The sequence below is a fragment of the Neltuma alba genome, unplaced genomic scaffold (genome assembly GCF_004799145.2).
Source record: "Neltuma alba isolate B1F8T4 unplaced genomic scaffold, ASM479914v2 tig00005126_pilon, whole genome shotgun sequence".
Taxonomy (NCBI): Eukaryota; Viridiplantae; Streptophyta; class Magnoliopsida; order Fabales; family Fabaceae; genus Neltuma; species Neltuma alba.
Genome location: NW_021633990.1, coordinates 1 through 15697, shown reverse-complemented (window position 1 = coordinate 15697; position 15697 = coordinate 1). Strand labels below are relative to the sequence as shown.

Below are 15697 nucleotides of genomic sequence, written 5' to 3'. Positions count from 1 at the left end.
GTTAGGTACATTAACATATATTTTGCAACATTAAATTTTTGTCGGGCAAAACCTCTAAAATAGTTTTAAAATAAGAAAGATTTTAGTTTTCATAAATCCTGGAAGCTAAACATCTTGGAGAATTAGACTTGCGACCTTGCCCAACTTCCGTCAGTTTTATAGTTATTAAAATTGTCTCGTGTTTGCATTTTTAAGTTTTTTTTTTTTTAAATTAGAAGAACGGGCACCAACAATTTAAAAGGTGATGTCAAACTCACAACAATCTGAAATTACAAATACAAATAAGATTGAATTTACAACTTCTCAGCTATTGAGGTATTAAATCATGAGATCATTTCTTACACTTGTAAATTCTAATATGTCTAATTCAACCATAAAGGTAGAACAAATTCAACAAGATATCAATGAGAACTTCCAAATTCAACAACATTGAAAAAAAAAAATATCTACAGCAAATGTCAGTAGTAGCACAGCCAGCTAGAACGGTTAGCCCAAATCGGACAAGAAATTGTTGGACAGAAATAATAAATTTAAAGGGCAATTCCAACAAATTATCCCCAGAAGCAGCGATACTAGATGCCATTGCAAGTTAGAGAATTCTGCTGTCACCTGCTTTTCGCCCGTTTGGAGGCCGGTGCACCCAACTGGTCATGCCCCGCCTCTTCTTCATTAGTAACTTTAGTTCCTTCCACCTCTTGCTTTGTGCAGGCATCCCCAGAACATTCTTCGCCCGCGGTTGTTGCATTGATACTGCTGATTCCAGATGTTTCTGACCCTCAATCGCGGGGGAATTTAATACCGTGGGCCCGTCTAAGGAGGAGGGTAATGTCTTGTGTTTGCCGTCCTCCATTTCTCTTTGTTTCTCAAACATCATCTGAAGACGCTTCCCTTGGTTTTCTATTTGAATCTGCAACTTTCTTTGAATCTGCGTAACAACTATAGCATCAGAATATGCCAAAACTTAAAGCTAGCCCCATTTTAACCCCCTGTCAAAATAGTATCCTCTTCTATGAATTACAAGGTACACAACCCCTAAACTGTAAGAACCCCAGACCGACCAGAAAACCTGGGGTAGGATGTTACGAATATTTGCAGCACTTCCACAGTCTAAGCACAAGTTGCTTCAGGCAGAAGCAAAGTATTTCGAAACAACTTTTCAACTACAGTACCTAACAGGCTGACACATTTGACAAGGTATTTTAATTTCTAACAGAACTAATCTTCCATTTATCATGATCAATGGGGATGTGCAATCATCAATCAATATTTGACTTGTAAGTTTAGCATGTAAAAAATTTTGAAGTAGAAGTATAACAAAGTGATCCTTAAGTACCTCAAGTTGTTCATGAAGCCGCTTCTGGAGTTCCATCTGCAACCGCAACGCCTCAGTAATCCCCATGCTACTGCAACCAAAATCCAAAATACGGTTTTGCTCATCGTTTAATTTAATGCAACTGAATCACACGGAGCAACAGTTGACATTGTAAATGGGAACAATAAGCATTATTGCCGTGGTAAAACTCTAAGTATTGCAATGAGATAATCAAATACATGTAATATAAATTAAGGTAGATTTACATTCAGTAAATAATGAACTCTGCCAGATGAATACAACAAGAGCAAACAATCTGGCACTAGAAATAAGATGAGTCAACAATTGTATGGCACTGTGATTGCAGAAGATTGTAGACAAAGGAAAATACTCACGCTGTCGAGTCTGAAGATTTCATTTCTTTGGTTGACGTTGACTTCTTCTCAGAGGCTCCTGCGGATAGGAAAGAGACAACAGAGGGGTCGATGTCCCTTACATAGTTTGCATCTTGACAGACAAAGGACAACTTATATTAAACAATGGAGTTATTATATAAACACATGCACATACCTCCTGATGATTCGGGCTTGAATCTGGCTGTTCTATACTTCTGAAATTAAAATAACAAGCAGTTCATAAAAAAAAAAAAACCTTCAATAAAGACAACAGGGGCTAGTTTAGTGTAGATATCTATGCCTCTGACAATAGGGGCTGATCTAGTGTAGCTACCTATGCCTATGGTAATACAGCTAAAGAGAAGATTTTTTTTTTAATAAAAAAAAACTACCTGCAGATGGCTTTTCACATGATATATAGTAAGACCCTCAACTTTCATTAGGTTCAAAACACCCTTAGGAGTAGCCTCTGCATATTAACATGGGACCGTGTAAAACATCACCACCTATGAAAAGGTCAATAGGTTTGACAGCAAAGAGAAGGAAACATACTCTCACTACCACCAAGCTTATTCACTGCTTCCACGAAAGCTTCATGAAGTTCTGGAGTCCAACGCATTCTAGGCTTACTTTGTAGTGCATTCGTTGCTGAAGTAGGAGGAGCATTAACTTCTCCAGATGGTGCATCCTGCTGCTTGGTGGAGTGGGTCCCCTGCATCAACAAAGTAGGATACGCTTCAGTATCTTATATATAAGAAAGGCCGATATTAATGTACACCCTAAAAAGGTATTTTGAATTAATGAGAACCAGAGATACAGAAAGGGAAGAGAAATGCACAATGTCTACATACACAAAAACGAAATGTGCATAATACTGAAACCATTTGCAAATAGAATCAAGCACCTTTAAGCTTCTAAACACATCATATTTATCTACACGCTGAAAGATGTAAAGGGAAGGGAAAAACAGAGAGAACCACATGGCATGCTTTATGGAACTGCAATTATCCCCATGACTAGAAGGTTCAAGAGTTAGACACATATCACTTAAGGTATTTAGCATCTACAAGAAGGAAACAGGATCACAATTGACTAGATTTTTTAAATCTAACCAAAAATAGTTCATGCGTTAAAACAACAGTCATCAGACCACAGAAAGGCATCCGTGCTCAAAATCAGTTTGAGAAACAAACCTCTGATTTCGAATCCGGTACATTATCATCAACAAGAAGCTGGCTCCAGTTTGGATGAGGAGATTCATCGACTGACATTAACTGATCTACCCACTCCCCAAAATCAGTTTTTTTGGAGTTGTCATCAGACATAAAACAAGAACTATTTTCCATCTGATCGTTCTGTACGGAATCATTTACAGATAGATTAAGAATATCCTGAAAGGGATCTGGTCCCCATGAAATATCATCACTTTCTGGGGGTCGAGAAACGAATGCTGCCGAGTGTATTTCCGGATAACAAGAATGTGAAGGTGGGAAAGACGCATCTTCCCCACTCTGAGTAAGGGAAGTTCCTTGCGGGGGCATTACATCGTCTCTTCTCAATGTCTTAGAAATGAAGGGAGAATTTTGATGCTGCCTATCATGTTGAGAAATTGAGGAAGAAAAAGCGATGCCATTCAGGCATTTAGAAGGTGATGAAAACATGTGCCCACCGCTTTTAATGTTGGAGTCTGATGAAGCAGCCTGTACTGAGGCAGGATTTGCAGTCAGGTCTCCTGCAGTCAAGGAAAAAGAATCTAGAGGTTTCATATATTTGTCTTCAATACGAGTGGGAAGAAGAGGAAAAGATGAAGACATTACCCTGAAGTCTCTCAATTGACTCAGCTCTGTCTGGCCTGATGTGAAAAGCAAGTAGAATGTCAGTTACTCAACCATTAATAACAAAATACAAAGTAATTTCATGAGCCTGTTTTATTGATGTCAATAGTCATGAGCATAGCTTCTGGCGTCTCTGAGGATAAAACAGCTCAGTTGGCCATTGAATAAAAACACAAGGAAACAGATATAAACAATGGCGGTTAGCCCAATGTAGATAATAAGCCTAAGTATGCAATTAATGCAGAAATTTGAACATACAATACTTCTGAATTCGTCAATATACAGGGGTGAAAAAGGAGTAGTTATAGGTCGGCCAAAAAATACTGAACTACACAACTTATCAACAAATTCTGTGCTGGAGTCAAACAGGAATAGCTACGTAATATTGTACCACCCACTAACCAATGCTCATATGCATGGCAAGCTTGGAAAATATCATTGAAAGAAAGACAAGATTCCTTTTTTATTTTATTTTTTTGGGGTGCCTGGCAAACGAACAGTGGCTAATAAGAGTATGAGCGAACTTTGAGCGGTAGTCAACAGGAGATATTAAACAGCTGAATCCATTTCTAGTGAAAGATTAAAATTGTTTTGCGGAAGAAAGGTTTTATTTGGCTTGAAGCATAGAGCAGAAGCTGGTCAAGCCCAAGAAAGTTCCATAATGATTTCCGAGCATCAGCTTCTAACAACATGAAGTCATAAAACAGGAATGGACCGAATCCCGGTACCCAACTCGATTCATTACTTACTTAAACATTTTAATACGCGCAAACAAGGAATGGAGTCAGAGCCATTAGGATAGGGAACGGTGATATAGAAAAGGGGTGCGGGGACCGTTAGAGTTAAATCATGCAGTCGGTTCAGTTTGAACACAAGATACTCGAACTTTCAATTCCATGAGGGTCATCCTGCCGGAATTCACCATCTGTTTCAATTACCGAATATAAAATCTTCCACGCCGCCAATCAACGAGAAGAAGATACGCCCACCCGCAATCCATTCAATCCTTTTTTAACAGAAGAAGGAGAGCCGCTGCTTCGCTAAACACATTGGAACCAGCAAACAAAACTCTTTGTCGAGAGAGGAAGGAGCACAGCACGAGAATGCTGTGCTATCAAGGTCCTATCAACGACTATTTAGGAGACTCAATTGCAAGAAAAGCAAAACAGATCAAGATCCACGGTAAGGAATCAATCAAATTACAAAAAACAACAGAGCAGTAGAGGTAATAGAAGTTTCCATGGTGTATTGAAAACCCAAATTATCTCAACTAAAGCCAAAAAGAAGCGGAGTTATTGGCAAAAACTCAAAGTGGGCGTATAGAAAGCTGACCTGTAACTGGGAGGGAAAAGAACAAGCAGGTATTACGTTAGATAAGCCGGGAATCTGAGCAAAAGCAGATGCGAAAAGGAGAGTGGAGGAAATAGGGAATGAGAACGATGCAGCGAAGCAGGAAATGTGAATGGATACGATTTGGGCTTTATGGCAATCGTATTTATCTAAAAGCAGTTTTCAGGAGGCAAGCTTCTCCCTATCCGTCTAATAAGAAAGACGTACAAGGCTTTTGTATTTGACTCGCATGATTGGTGGGAAATTCTCTGGGCAGAAGACGGTGTTGTTAATCGTGGGCCGTCGGATTGGGGTGGCATCCAAAGGCGAGTGTTGACTTTTGCGTTTAGCGAGAGAAGGAAGCGCTGTAGTAGTTTGCTTGCAAAGGTGGCGAAAGGCTGCGAGGAACCAAATTGACGTAATCATTAATCATCGTTGTAATTATGATTATGATTATAAGGGTGTTCGGATAAAAATCAAACTATGATTTTAAAAGTGTTTTTACGATTTACAAAATAAATATATGAAAGAGTTTGTCTTGTTTTGCAGAAAAACACTTCTTGGAAACAAACACTCCTATGATGATGAATGATACTCCTTTTGGCCAGTTTCCCGATGGCCTTGTTCTGCCTTTCTTGCGCTCCCAAGTCTCCTGAGGTTTTGTGCACGCCAAAATGAATGAACAACTTCAGACTAATTCGATGCGTTTTGGTCTTGCCTCCCTCCTCTCAACAGTGTATTAGCTGTGAAACTTCCCGCATGTTTCCGAATCCCAATATGCCCACTACTAAGTATGTTCTCAACCCCTTCTTTTCAAAACTGTTTATTAATTTAATTAATTGCTAGTTGTAACTGTAGGTGCCTTGTTGACTAAAATTGACTGCAAATAGTTGTACCGACTTGAGGTTATTTGGAATAGCTTAAAAGGAGATTTTTAAACATACAAGACAGGTATAAGTATATAAAATGAAGTTTTATCCCACTTTATATATGAAATCACAAATCCAAACAAATATTTGTTTTGATTTATCTTCATGTTCTTCAATTATAAACTCAAAATAAGATAGAATAATGATCCAATTCATAAAAATAACTCATCAATATAACTAGACGTAAAAAAAAAAAGAAATTAAAGAGACACCAAACAAAGTGAAAAATAAAATCTCCCCTACAGTGGAATGACCGTCTGGATATGATTTTATTTTGGGCTCTCATGGAGAAGAGAAAAGAAAGGAAGGCGGGATGAAATGAGCTCAAAAGGAAAGAGAGGGGTTTTTTTTTTGGGGGGGGGGGGGACTTGGTTGGAAGTGCATTTTGTGCGGTGCAGAAGGGAAAAGCAAAGTGGCAATCAAACAGCGAGGCACTCGCAAGTGTCAACAGTTGGGAGTGATTAAAGTTCAAACAAATACTAAAGAAACAAAAAAGTGATGTCATGCACGTATATAAGTGCGAAGTTCCCACTTGAGTCTGTCTGGCTGCGATAATTTTAAGGCTGGCCCACCCCTCCCTGCGTCCTATTCAGCCTTTCAAAAAGGCCATTCGATGTCAGGCCCCAACCCACCAATCACACATTCGCAAAAACCTTCATGGGTCCCACAAGGTAAACACCACTACGATTGTGATCCCTAATCAAGATTAACACTAATTACTCATCCGTCCTAAATATAAGACCATTATACTAATGTGTATACGAATCTTATATTTAGGATCAGAGTAATTTGCCCTCCCTGGTAAAAGCAACGATGACAAACTACCGACTCAATTAATAATTAAGCTGTACTATGTAGAGGTTTGGATTCCTTTTGAAACCAGTTTTTAGAAAAAACGGGCACATACACCGGTGCTTCGTCTTCTCTAGTCACATAGGCAGCACCGGAGAGATAGATCGTGAGCCAATTCTAGTCACATCTCTTTTCACCTGTAATTACGGACATAAATATAAAAAAGATTTGGGAAGTTTAAACCATTGTTAAGTGCAAAAGGGCAGGAAAAAAAATAAAAGAAGAGATTAAGAGGGTGTTTGAATGAAAACCAAACCATAATTTTAAAAATATTTTTACGGTTTACGAAATAAATATATGAAAAAATTTATCTTATTTTGTAAAAAAATGCTTTTAAAAAGTACTTTTTTAATTTTTAATTTTGTCAAACACCTCCTAAAAGGTGGAATGAATTACTAATTAAAGCGCAGGAGAAAGGTTCAGAGAGGATGGATGGGGAATCTCACGCCATCAAACTTTCAAGCGAGGGTGGGAGTGAGCATACGATTTTGTCGTCTCTTGCTTTTCAGTGTAAAGAGTACATAGGAAGGAAGCAGCCAAGCCACTGAATTTTCGGAGACACGTCAGCCTCAGGGGAGTATTTTTCCATGGGGTCCCAGCAACGACGTAGAGGAATGAGTGTGCTCCCTTTCACCCTTTGTGGACCCCGGGTTTGTTTTTGGTCGGTTATTACTTATTAATAATTAATAATCGCCCCCCGGCTTCTTTTTTTTTGGGGCGTACGTACTTTAGTTGCGTCGCGTCGCGTCGCTTTGACCTTTTGAGACTTGGATGGGATCTTTAGGACAATGAATGCCGCTTTTGAGATGAGATCCAGTGTTCTTTTCTCTGCAATTTCGAAGATATCGCATCCAACCACAAACAATGCTCTAATAACGGCAGCTCTGCACTCAAAAGGATATGACCAAAATTGCCTGAATATTCCTCCCGCTCCCTAGCTAGTCTTAAAAGACTTGCCGCCTGGAATTTTGAAGATAGGTGGAAGAGACAAAATAACGGACGCATACATTGAATTTGAAGCTGGGTGGTGGTGACAGGTGGCTGTCTGCCTCCCCATGACTTTGTCTGGCTAGAAGGTGGTGATTATGTACATGAGTATGCTTTATAGGTGCCATTAGCTAGGAATAGAATGGTTGGTATAGTTGAGTTTGAATCGTAACTACCAGACGGAGACTTGCGTAAGCAAAATACTAGTTTTGAACGGAGCTCTGGGTAGCATCAAGAAGGGCTGCGGCGGAGTAATGCAGAGAGAGGGATGGAGAATAAGAAGATGCAAAAGGCGTTAAGCGAGGAGTACTCAGATCATCAGATGGGACCGCTGTACGTGGGATGGCGGCCAAGGAGAAAACGTTTACTATGAAAGCCTCTCCCGTACAAGAATGGGCTCCCTGAGGCTTACCAGTGGAGGGCCTGGGCCTGGTCCTGGGTTGGGCTTGGATCCCATTTCTCCACGCCCAACTTCCAAACAAAGAAGGAAAAGGGAAAAAATATAAAAATTAATGGCTGGGAGAAGGGAGCACGGAAGGAAGAGCAAAGACGCGGTATTGGTGGAGAGTGGAAGCTCCACTACGGTCTACGGATTATGCATTGTGGGCGTTCTTTATCCAGCTTAGCTTGACGTGACGTGACGGTCTGCCCTTTCGCTTCTCCGTCTGCTTTGGCCTTTACTCGTCAAATAAATGGAATATGATGCGGAATATTCCCCCGAGTCTTTTCCTCTCTTTGTCGGTCCCGCCAAATAAACCATTCAACGTCGCCATGCCCTGGTAATTTTGGCACGAGTATGTCAAATTAACCAAAAAAAAGAAAGTTGTCCTTTAATCACCCAATTGCCAATAGGCATGGCTTGTTTTTACTTACCCCAACAACGGACATCGAAGTTGATGAAGCCGTCGCCTACCGCTTATGAATACAGAAATCAAATTTGGCGGCTCAACCAGATGGCTTCTTGTGAATGATAAAAGTTAAGCAGCGGAAGCAAACAAAATCAGGATTCCAAAATGCATTTCCACAAAAAGGCCCCAGCGGACATTATCTCTCTCTTCTCATCAAACAAGGCCCAAATCCCCCCCAAAAAGAATAGCACCACATCAGACTTTTCGCACATGGCTAAAACTGGGAGACCTGGTTGACGGCGGGTGGAGCTTCTCTCCTCTGCCCCTGCCATTCACTACCCCTCCTCTACCCTTCAACGACGTCGCTTGGACTAGTTTAAGTTGTGCCTTTCATATCAGTTTCAAGTTCCGCGGCACTTCTTCGTTCTTTTTCGCGCGTCCTGTTCTTTTTCCCCCAGCAGCACCTCCGTTGTTCAGCCATCGAGCCAGACTTGACTGAATTTCACACATCCCGTTCATCTTCCTCTAGCAGCGCAGGAAAGTCGAATGTGCTGGTGGGAAAAATTTTCAGAGAAGAATTCTGGCAAGGGGGTCTATGGGTACTGCCTAAACTGTTCTACTCAGCATCAACAAGCATAAAAATCATATATCTCATGCACTCAAACCTCAAAGCAGCAAAGAATTTAAGGTCAAAGCAGCATTTTCCAGGATCCTGATAGATTATAGATTGTTCGGTGAAATAGCCAAACAATCATGCGTTTTTTTTAAATAATACTGAATTTATTCAAAAGCTAAACAACAACAGCAAGAAGTCAGGTCCAGTTTCCTTCATAAAATTTATGTAGTTCTGCCATGAGAGCAAACATAAAATTTCCAAATCTTGCAACTAATTCCAACTAGTTTTCAGGTTTGGTACAAATGATTGTGTGAGAGACCCCTACTTAATCTCAAAGGAAATTGGAAACAGCATTACTCACATGGCTCTTTCTCTTCCACGTCCTCCTCGATCTTTATATACGTGTCACAATTTTTTATGGTAATAACAAGCCTTTTTATGACTTTTTTTTTAAAAAAAATTATTATCTAACTTGATCACCTATAGCGAGAGAGAGATAGAAACTTTGTCCAGTACCTTATATTGTCCTCAGGCGTCAAAAAAATACGAGAAGTTCATCAAAGCACGCAGCTTTTGCCTGAAAGTCTCATATGGCAATATAAAAATATCCACACTAAAATGTGATGGGATATGAAAAAAAATAATTATGATATTTCATACCCCATCAAAATGTGTGGCATCATTCATCAATATATCAGTATAGTGTTCTCACAACTGAAATAATCGTTCATGACCTCCTAAAAATTCTGCTCTTTTAAGCAAAATGTGGGCACAAGTAAAAGATTAAATATGAAGAAACACGAAATTACTTTTCCAGATGAAAAGGTGCGAGATTGTAGACTGACCCGAGCTCTTCCCCTATACAAACACGGCACCATAATAGAATGAATACAAGTGAAAATTAGCAAAGAGCGCTCAAAAGAGGAAATTATCTTTCGAAGAAGTTGTAAAATGGTACATTGAAACAAAGCAAAACAGCACCCAGCCAATGTAACAGAGCACCTTATGCCGAGTCTACCTCTATGGATTCCAAAATTCAATCGAAGAGCTTGATTGAAGCTTTTAATAGGCGAGAGAGGAAGATGCCAGAAAGTTGCAGCTTTGGAGTTGCTCGCTTCACCTGGGCCATTAAGTGAAATCTGGGTGGGTCGTTGAAGAGCGGAGGCGCTGCCGGGGAAGAATGGGATGCCCGAAAGGAACGAAGAGGTGCGCGGAACTTGAAACTAATATGTGAAAGCATCATTTAAGTTAGTCAAAACGACGTCGTTCAAGTTAGAGGAGGCGTAGAGAATGGGGAGGGTAGAGGAGGGAAGCTGGACCAGTTGACGGCTAAGCTGGGAAGACAGGAAGGAGATAGTGACTGGTCCCTCTCTACAGAAACTCTCTGATGAAGGAGGAAGACCCTGTAGATTTAGAGCTCTTCCCCCGTTACTTTCAGAGACGAAAATCATTGGTGGAGGATAAAGTTGCGGACTTCGTCGGGCTTCAGGTTTAATGGATTGTATGTAAAGATGTTTTGGGGCAACTGTTTTTGCGGCGATTCTGCTTCTCACCTTCCCTCTCACCCTCAGCCCTTCTCCCTCCCTTCACCTCTTCCACCGTGGCCTCCAGGTTTCTGATTGTTGCTGTTATTTTTATTATTTCTATTCCCTTGCTCATCTCTCCCGTTTTTTTTTTTTTTTTTTCAAATACAGTTTTTTCTCTGCACACACAGCATCGATTACACTTATCAACTGCATTTTGCATGTACTTTATTAATCGTTATGCTTACCATGCAATATATTATTTTGCCGATGTTATCTGCCATCATAATTTCTAGATTCCCATTGTCAAGTTTCTTGGCTTCAGAAGGCGATTATCTCGTCTGTCGGAACGTATAATTGCCGGGCTTCCTTTTGTTTTGTTTTTTTTTTTTTTTGGGGGGGTGGCGCCTCACCTTTGATGGATGTTGAATTACCTTTGAAAAACACTGATTCACCAATCTGATGTCTCAACTGGGATCATCCGAATTCTCTGCATCCGAAATTGCCAGGGTTTACTTTCCACTTTTGCTTGTAATGGTGGAAACAGCTAGCTCATATTATTGCCGATCAGCTAGTAGAATAAACGATTGAGGTCTAATTCGGGAAATCATTAGTCGATTCATTTCTCGATATCCATGTTTCTCTAACGCTGCAACCTTATCAAATGTTTTTGGTTTCATCATTTATTATATCATTCATTTCAACCTTTTCTGAACGATCTGGCTCAGGTGGTAGCTTTGCTAGTGGAAGAATATGCCTCGGAGAAATAGAAGTTTGAGCATAGACAAATTTGAGAGAGTTTGGAGCTACGATGGCTTGCATGCGAGACCTGAGGGTGTTACTTTTTATAGACCCGTGGAGGTCCCCGATGGCTTTTCCTGCCTTGGTCACTATTGCCAGTCCAATGATCAGCCATTGAGAGGATATATTCTTGTAGCTCGTGAAGCCACTTCTTTTGAACTTCAAGCTAGTCATACCCGTGGCTCGTTGTTAGAATCTCCACCTCTGAAAAAGCCCCTAAACTACTCATTAATATGGAGCTCTGATTCACGACATGATGGATGTGGTTACTTTTGGTTGCCAAACCCTCCAATGGGATACAAAGCCATGGGTATTATGGTCACTACCAACCAGAAGAACCTAGTCTTGAACAAGTTAGATGTGTGAGAGCTGATCTCACAGAAACCTGTGAGGTCAATGATGTATTATTAGCCGTTAATTCCAGGTTTTCAAGAATCCTTTTTCAGGTTTGTAATACAAGACCGAGGAAAAGAGGTTCGCTGGGAAGAGGTGTATCTGTCGGGACATTCTTCTGCAGCACCCACTTTGATCCCGAGCAAGAGATAGATATCTCATGCTTGAAGAATCTTGATTCCACCTTAAATGCAATGCCAAATCTCAACCAGATTCATGCACTTATTGAGCATTATGGGCCCACTGTATTCTTCCATCCTGATGAAATATATCTGCCATCATCAGTTCAATGGTTTTTCAAAAATGGAGCCCTTTTATATAAAGATGGCAGTGAGTGGGGAGAAGCCATAGATTACAAGGGCTCCAATTTACCTAGAGGAGGGACAAATGATGGTGCTTTTTGGATAGATTTACCTAGTGATGATGACAAAGCCAGAAATGATCTAAAAAGGGGGAACATTGAGAGTGCAGAACTCTATGTTCATGTAAAACCAGCTTTGGGAGGAACATTCGCTGATATTGCAATGTGGGTTTTCTGTCCATTCAATGGAGCTGTCACCATCAAAGTAGGATTTCTGAACATTGCAATGAAAAGGATAGGAGAGCATGTGGGGGATTGGGAACACTTCACGCTTCGCGTGAGCAATTTCACAGGAGAGCTATGGTCTGTTTTCTTCTCTCAGCATAGTGGGGGTGAATGGGTAAATGCGTTTAATTTGGAGTTTATAGAGGGGAATAAACCAATCGTTTATTCATCAAAAAATGGGCACGCTAGCTTCCCTCATCCAGGGACTTACCTTCAGGGATCATCCAAACTTGGAATTGGAGTGCGTAATGATGCAGGTAGAAGCAATCACTTTGTGGATTCAAGCATCAAATATCAGATTGTTGCAGCTGAGCATCTGGGTGATGAGGCCATTGAAGAGCCATCTTGGTTGCAGTACATGAGAGAGTGGGGTCCTACCATCCTTTACGATTCACGCTCTGAAATCAAAAAGCTGATCGATCTGCTTCCGTTGTTTGTCAGATTTTCATTGAAGAACATTGTTGAACTGTTTCCAACAGAGCTTTACTGTGAGGAGGGGCCAACTGGTCCAAAGGAAAAGGCTAATTGGTTAGGAGATGAAATATGCTTCACTTGACTATCACCGCATCACGGATACATTTTCAGACTACCTATGCCTCAGATTGTTGTTGTAAGTTATAGATACGGTTCTTGTGGGCATAAAAGTTATGAAACCCGTTGAGAGGTTGCTAGGAATATCCAATGCAACATAAACAGAAATACTAAACGCGAAAATTTGCCATGGAGGCGAGGGCATCTGTGAAGTAGGCGGGGGAGTGTAATATGAGACTATCAGGATATGGTGAAGGAATATTGAGAATGTAAATAAATTATATATCGTCATGATTCGAGCACTTGTCTGTAATCCAAGTATTCCAAGATGGTTTTACATATCTAGTTTAAATGAAAGACAAGGCTTCAATTTATAATTGACGTCTTTATTGGCTCTTTCTGTTCACCTAGGGTAGAGTTGGGTTTCACCGAGACAATACCGCGAATTTGCTCGTTGGTCATGTGCGGTTCCAAACACCCCCAAAAAAAAAATCATTCAAAAATCTCAAAATTCTGTAAGGTATCATAAATTTCCATGATGAACCCAAAATGAAAAATAGATCAGCAACTGTAATCAAACTGTATAAGGTTTCATTTACATTAGGCATGACTCGCTGTAGACGAGTTAACCTTCAAGCCACGCCAGCAATTAGAAGATAGTCCCACAGAACATGAGCGTAACCATACAATTTCTTCAAAAAGATTTTGAACATGAAGCCCAATCCATTTACAGCTATAAATATTACAAAAGAATATATATTGACCTCGGGACATTAAACATTTACAACAAACAGATGCATTGGTTAGTTAAAATATCAACGGATAAAATTATATCATCCTTCACCTTATTGCTCTTCCATCTCTGTACTTCAAGTCCTCCCATCTGATCTCTTGGGCGCATTCCCCACAGACCGTACTGCAACCAAATTTAGTGCCTTGACTTCTAAGCGTCAGCAAGTGTGAAAGGTTGGTGCATTTGCGGGTCACAAAACGGCTCCTCACCCTTGTTGGTGAAAGGCTGCGGGATTTTGATGCAGGGGGTGCATTATTCGGCTCTTGGGGCTTTTGAACAGGCAGAGATTCACCCAGTGGTACTCTCTGCACTTCCTCCCATTCTAACGTTTTCCGGTATATACTTCCCAAGCCATGTCTTGCTCCTCTTTTGATAGCTTTTCTTCTTCATTTTCTTGCAACAAGGTTTCGTGTTCATGATAATTGGCAATCCACCTTTCAAAATATCACATCAGATGACGTCAGATGCCCAGATAAGTCTCTGTCTCTACATAATACTGCTACTACAGATACAAACTTGTTCAGCTTAACTGTCCAAGCCTAATAAGAAAATTACCATATTGATATCTCTAATTTATCACTGCCATCAACTCAGTTCTTACAAGTTAATTACCATCACAATATACGAATGTTTTAAAGCGTACGTCAAATAAGTCCTGATGCGATGATCGTCAACTAAATGTCAAAAGAGCTGCCCATGTCGCCCCAAATATGCTCAGTATGAAAGTTATTAACTGAATTTGGCACCCTATCTAGCATTTCGATCAATATATTCTAAAAAATCATCACCGGTATAAGCCAGCTTAGAAGACAATGTTTTGGTGGTATAAGCTCAGCTGCATATAGACTCCTTGGATTTATATGTTACTGAAAAATGAAAATCCAGCTTATTAACTAATTCGCTGTTGCTTGTAAAAGCTGTACCTAGCAGCAGAGGATATATCTTTGTGGTATGTACTCTCGCGAGAAACAGATTCAGATAAAAGGAAAGAAAATGGAAGCACTCTAATCTCTCACTCACAGCAAGAATCTTGCCACAAATAAGAGAATAGCCCAAGAGAATCTCTGAAATAATTGCACTGAAATATTATTTGTCTCACTCCTTGCTAAACAGGGGAGCTCACACACACACATAATGACTCTGCTAACAAGAAAACAACTGACTCTCCCTACAATCTCATGATAACATGAAATAGGAAATATGGAAAGACTCATCCTGATTCATGACTAACTAACTAGCTCACTTATTCTGCTAACGGACTCCATAAACATAAAAACTGAATTAAATAAAATGAGACCAGGTCAGCTTGTTAAACTGAATCCCTCTTATGTCACCTCTGATAAGTCACGCCCCACTTATTGGAAGTCTTATCACTTTGCGTGGCAAAATTTTGAGAATTTATGTAAAGAAAAATCCCACTCAATTATAATTTATTTGTTTCAGATCAAGCCAAACATACTTAATCATAACAAAACAATGAAATATAATAGCTGCAAGTCCAGAAAACCTACTTGGGATGATGCTTGCTAAGTAAGCTTTTCCATTAGCTTATCGGAATGGCTGGTTCCATTTGAATGTGGGATCGTTTGTTCCAATGAATGCCCATTCTCTTGGCTCAGTTCAGCCAACGTCTCAGGGTTTTCATCATCACCAAACTCAAAGAGATGTAACATCTCTTCTTTAGATATAGTCCTGTACACTTGCTGTCTGTCAACCACTCTAGCAGCAAGCCCCTCCTTTGTTACCTATACGGACCATTTCACTGTCATTAGAATGTCACAAACATCCATAGAAGGCAAATCACATTCCGTTACCTGGCGCTTATATATTTTCTCTTCCATAGTTCCATGAGCCAGCAATCGGTAAGCAAACACAGGCTTTCTCTGGCCATACCTGCAACATGGAAAAGATTTCCAAGCATGACCTTGATCAACTGATAGAACACTAAACTTTTGTGAATAACCAAA

General features: G+C 40.2%; 2 protein-coding genes, 1 long non-coding RNA gene and 1 pseudogene across 6 annotated transcripts; 1 reads left to right on the top strand and 3 right to left on the bottom strand.

Annotated features, from left to right (window-relative positions):
* Positions 1-310: 310 nt before the first annotated feature.
* Positions 311-5290, bottom strand: LOC114746884 (protein PHR1-LIKE 1). Of its 4 annotated transcripts, none has more exons than XM_028935165.1 (9): positions 4875-5290; positions 3525-3559; positions 2901-3439; positions 2260-2419; positions 2100-2176; positions 1883-1922; positions 1708-1765; positions 1334-1400; positions 311-925 (listed from the first exon to the last, which is right to left on the bottom strand). In XM_028935165.1, the coding sequence occupies exons 3-9, from the start codon at positions 3366-3368 to the stop codon at positions 590-592; spliced, it is 1206 nt and encodes a 401-aa protein (XP_028790998.1). In that variant the 5' UTR covers positions 3369-3439; positions 3525-3559; positions 4875-5290; the 3' UTR covers positions 311-589. The 4 variants fall into 4 exon arrangements, with proteins under 4 accessions (XP_028790998.1, XP_028790997.1, XP_028790996.1 ...); XM_028935164.1 differs by having other exon boundaries at positions 1708-1769; positions 1884-1922; XM_028935163.1 differs by having other exon boundaries at positions 1334-1403; positions 4875-5288.
* Positions 5291-8372: 3082 nt separating this feature from the next.
* Positions 8373-10577, bottom strand: LOC114746882 (uncharacterized). Its single transcript, XM_028935161.1, has 4 exons — positions 10347-10577; positions 10122-10235; positions 9913-9961; positions 8373-9199 (listed from the first exon to the last, which is right to left on the bottom strand). Exons 1-4 carry the CDS (start codon positions 10552-10554, stop codon positions 9154-9156), a joined length of 417 nt encoding a protein of 138 aa, XP_028790994.1. The 5' UTR covers positions 10555-10577; the 3' UTR covers positions 8373-9153.
* On the top strand, positions 10414-13311 carry LOC114746881 (uncharacterized; annotated as a pseudogene).
* A 142-nt stretch (positions 13312-13453) lies between these two features.
* LOC114746883 (uncharacterized) lies at positions 13454-15664 on the bottom strand. The gene is made up of 3 exons (XR_003740324.1): positions 15545-15664; positions 15242-15475; positions 13454-14164 (listed from the first exon to the last, which is right to left on the bottom strand). It is a non-coding gene; the product is annotated as an uncharacterized LOC114746883 (long non-coding RNA).
* Positions 15665-15697: the final 33 nt, after the last annotated feature.

Coding starts and splice junctions, on each gene's coding strand:
- LOC114746884 (XM_028935162.1), bottom strand. CDS start 3,368: ATGTTTTCATCACCTTCTAAATGCCTGAATGGCATCGCTTTTTCTTCC. Junction 1,923..2,099: donor ATGTGAAAAGCCATCTGCAG/GTAGTTTTTTTT, acceptor TTTTAATTTCAG/AAGTATAGAACAGCCAGATT. Junction 1,404..1,707: donor AAATCTTCAGACTCGACAGC/GTGAGTATTTTC, acceptor TTTTGGTTGCAG/TAGCATGGGGATTACTGAGG.
- LOC114746882 (XM_028935161.1), bottom strand. CDS start 10,554: ATGATTTTCGTCTCTGAAAGTAACGGGGGAAGAGCTCTAAATCTACAG. Junction 9,962..10,121: donor GAATTTTGGAATCCATAGAG/GTAGACTCGGCA, acceptor GTGTTTGTATAG/GGGAAGAGCTCGGGTCAGTC. Junction 9,200..9,912: donor GCACCTTTTCATCTGGAAAA/GTAATTTCGTGT, acceptor ATAATCTATCAG/GATCCTGGAAAATGCTGCTT.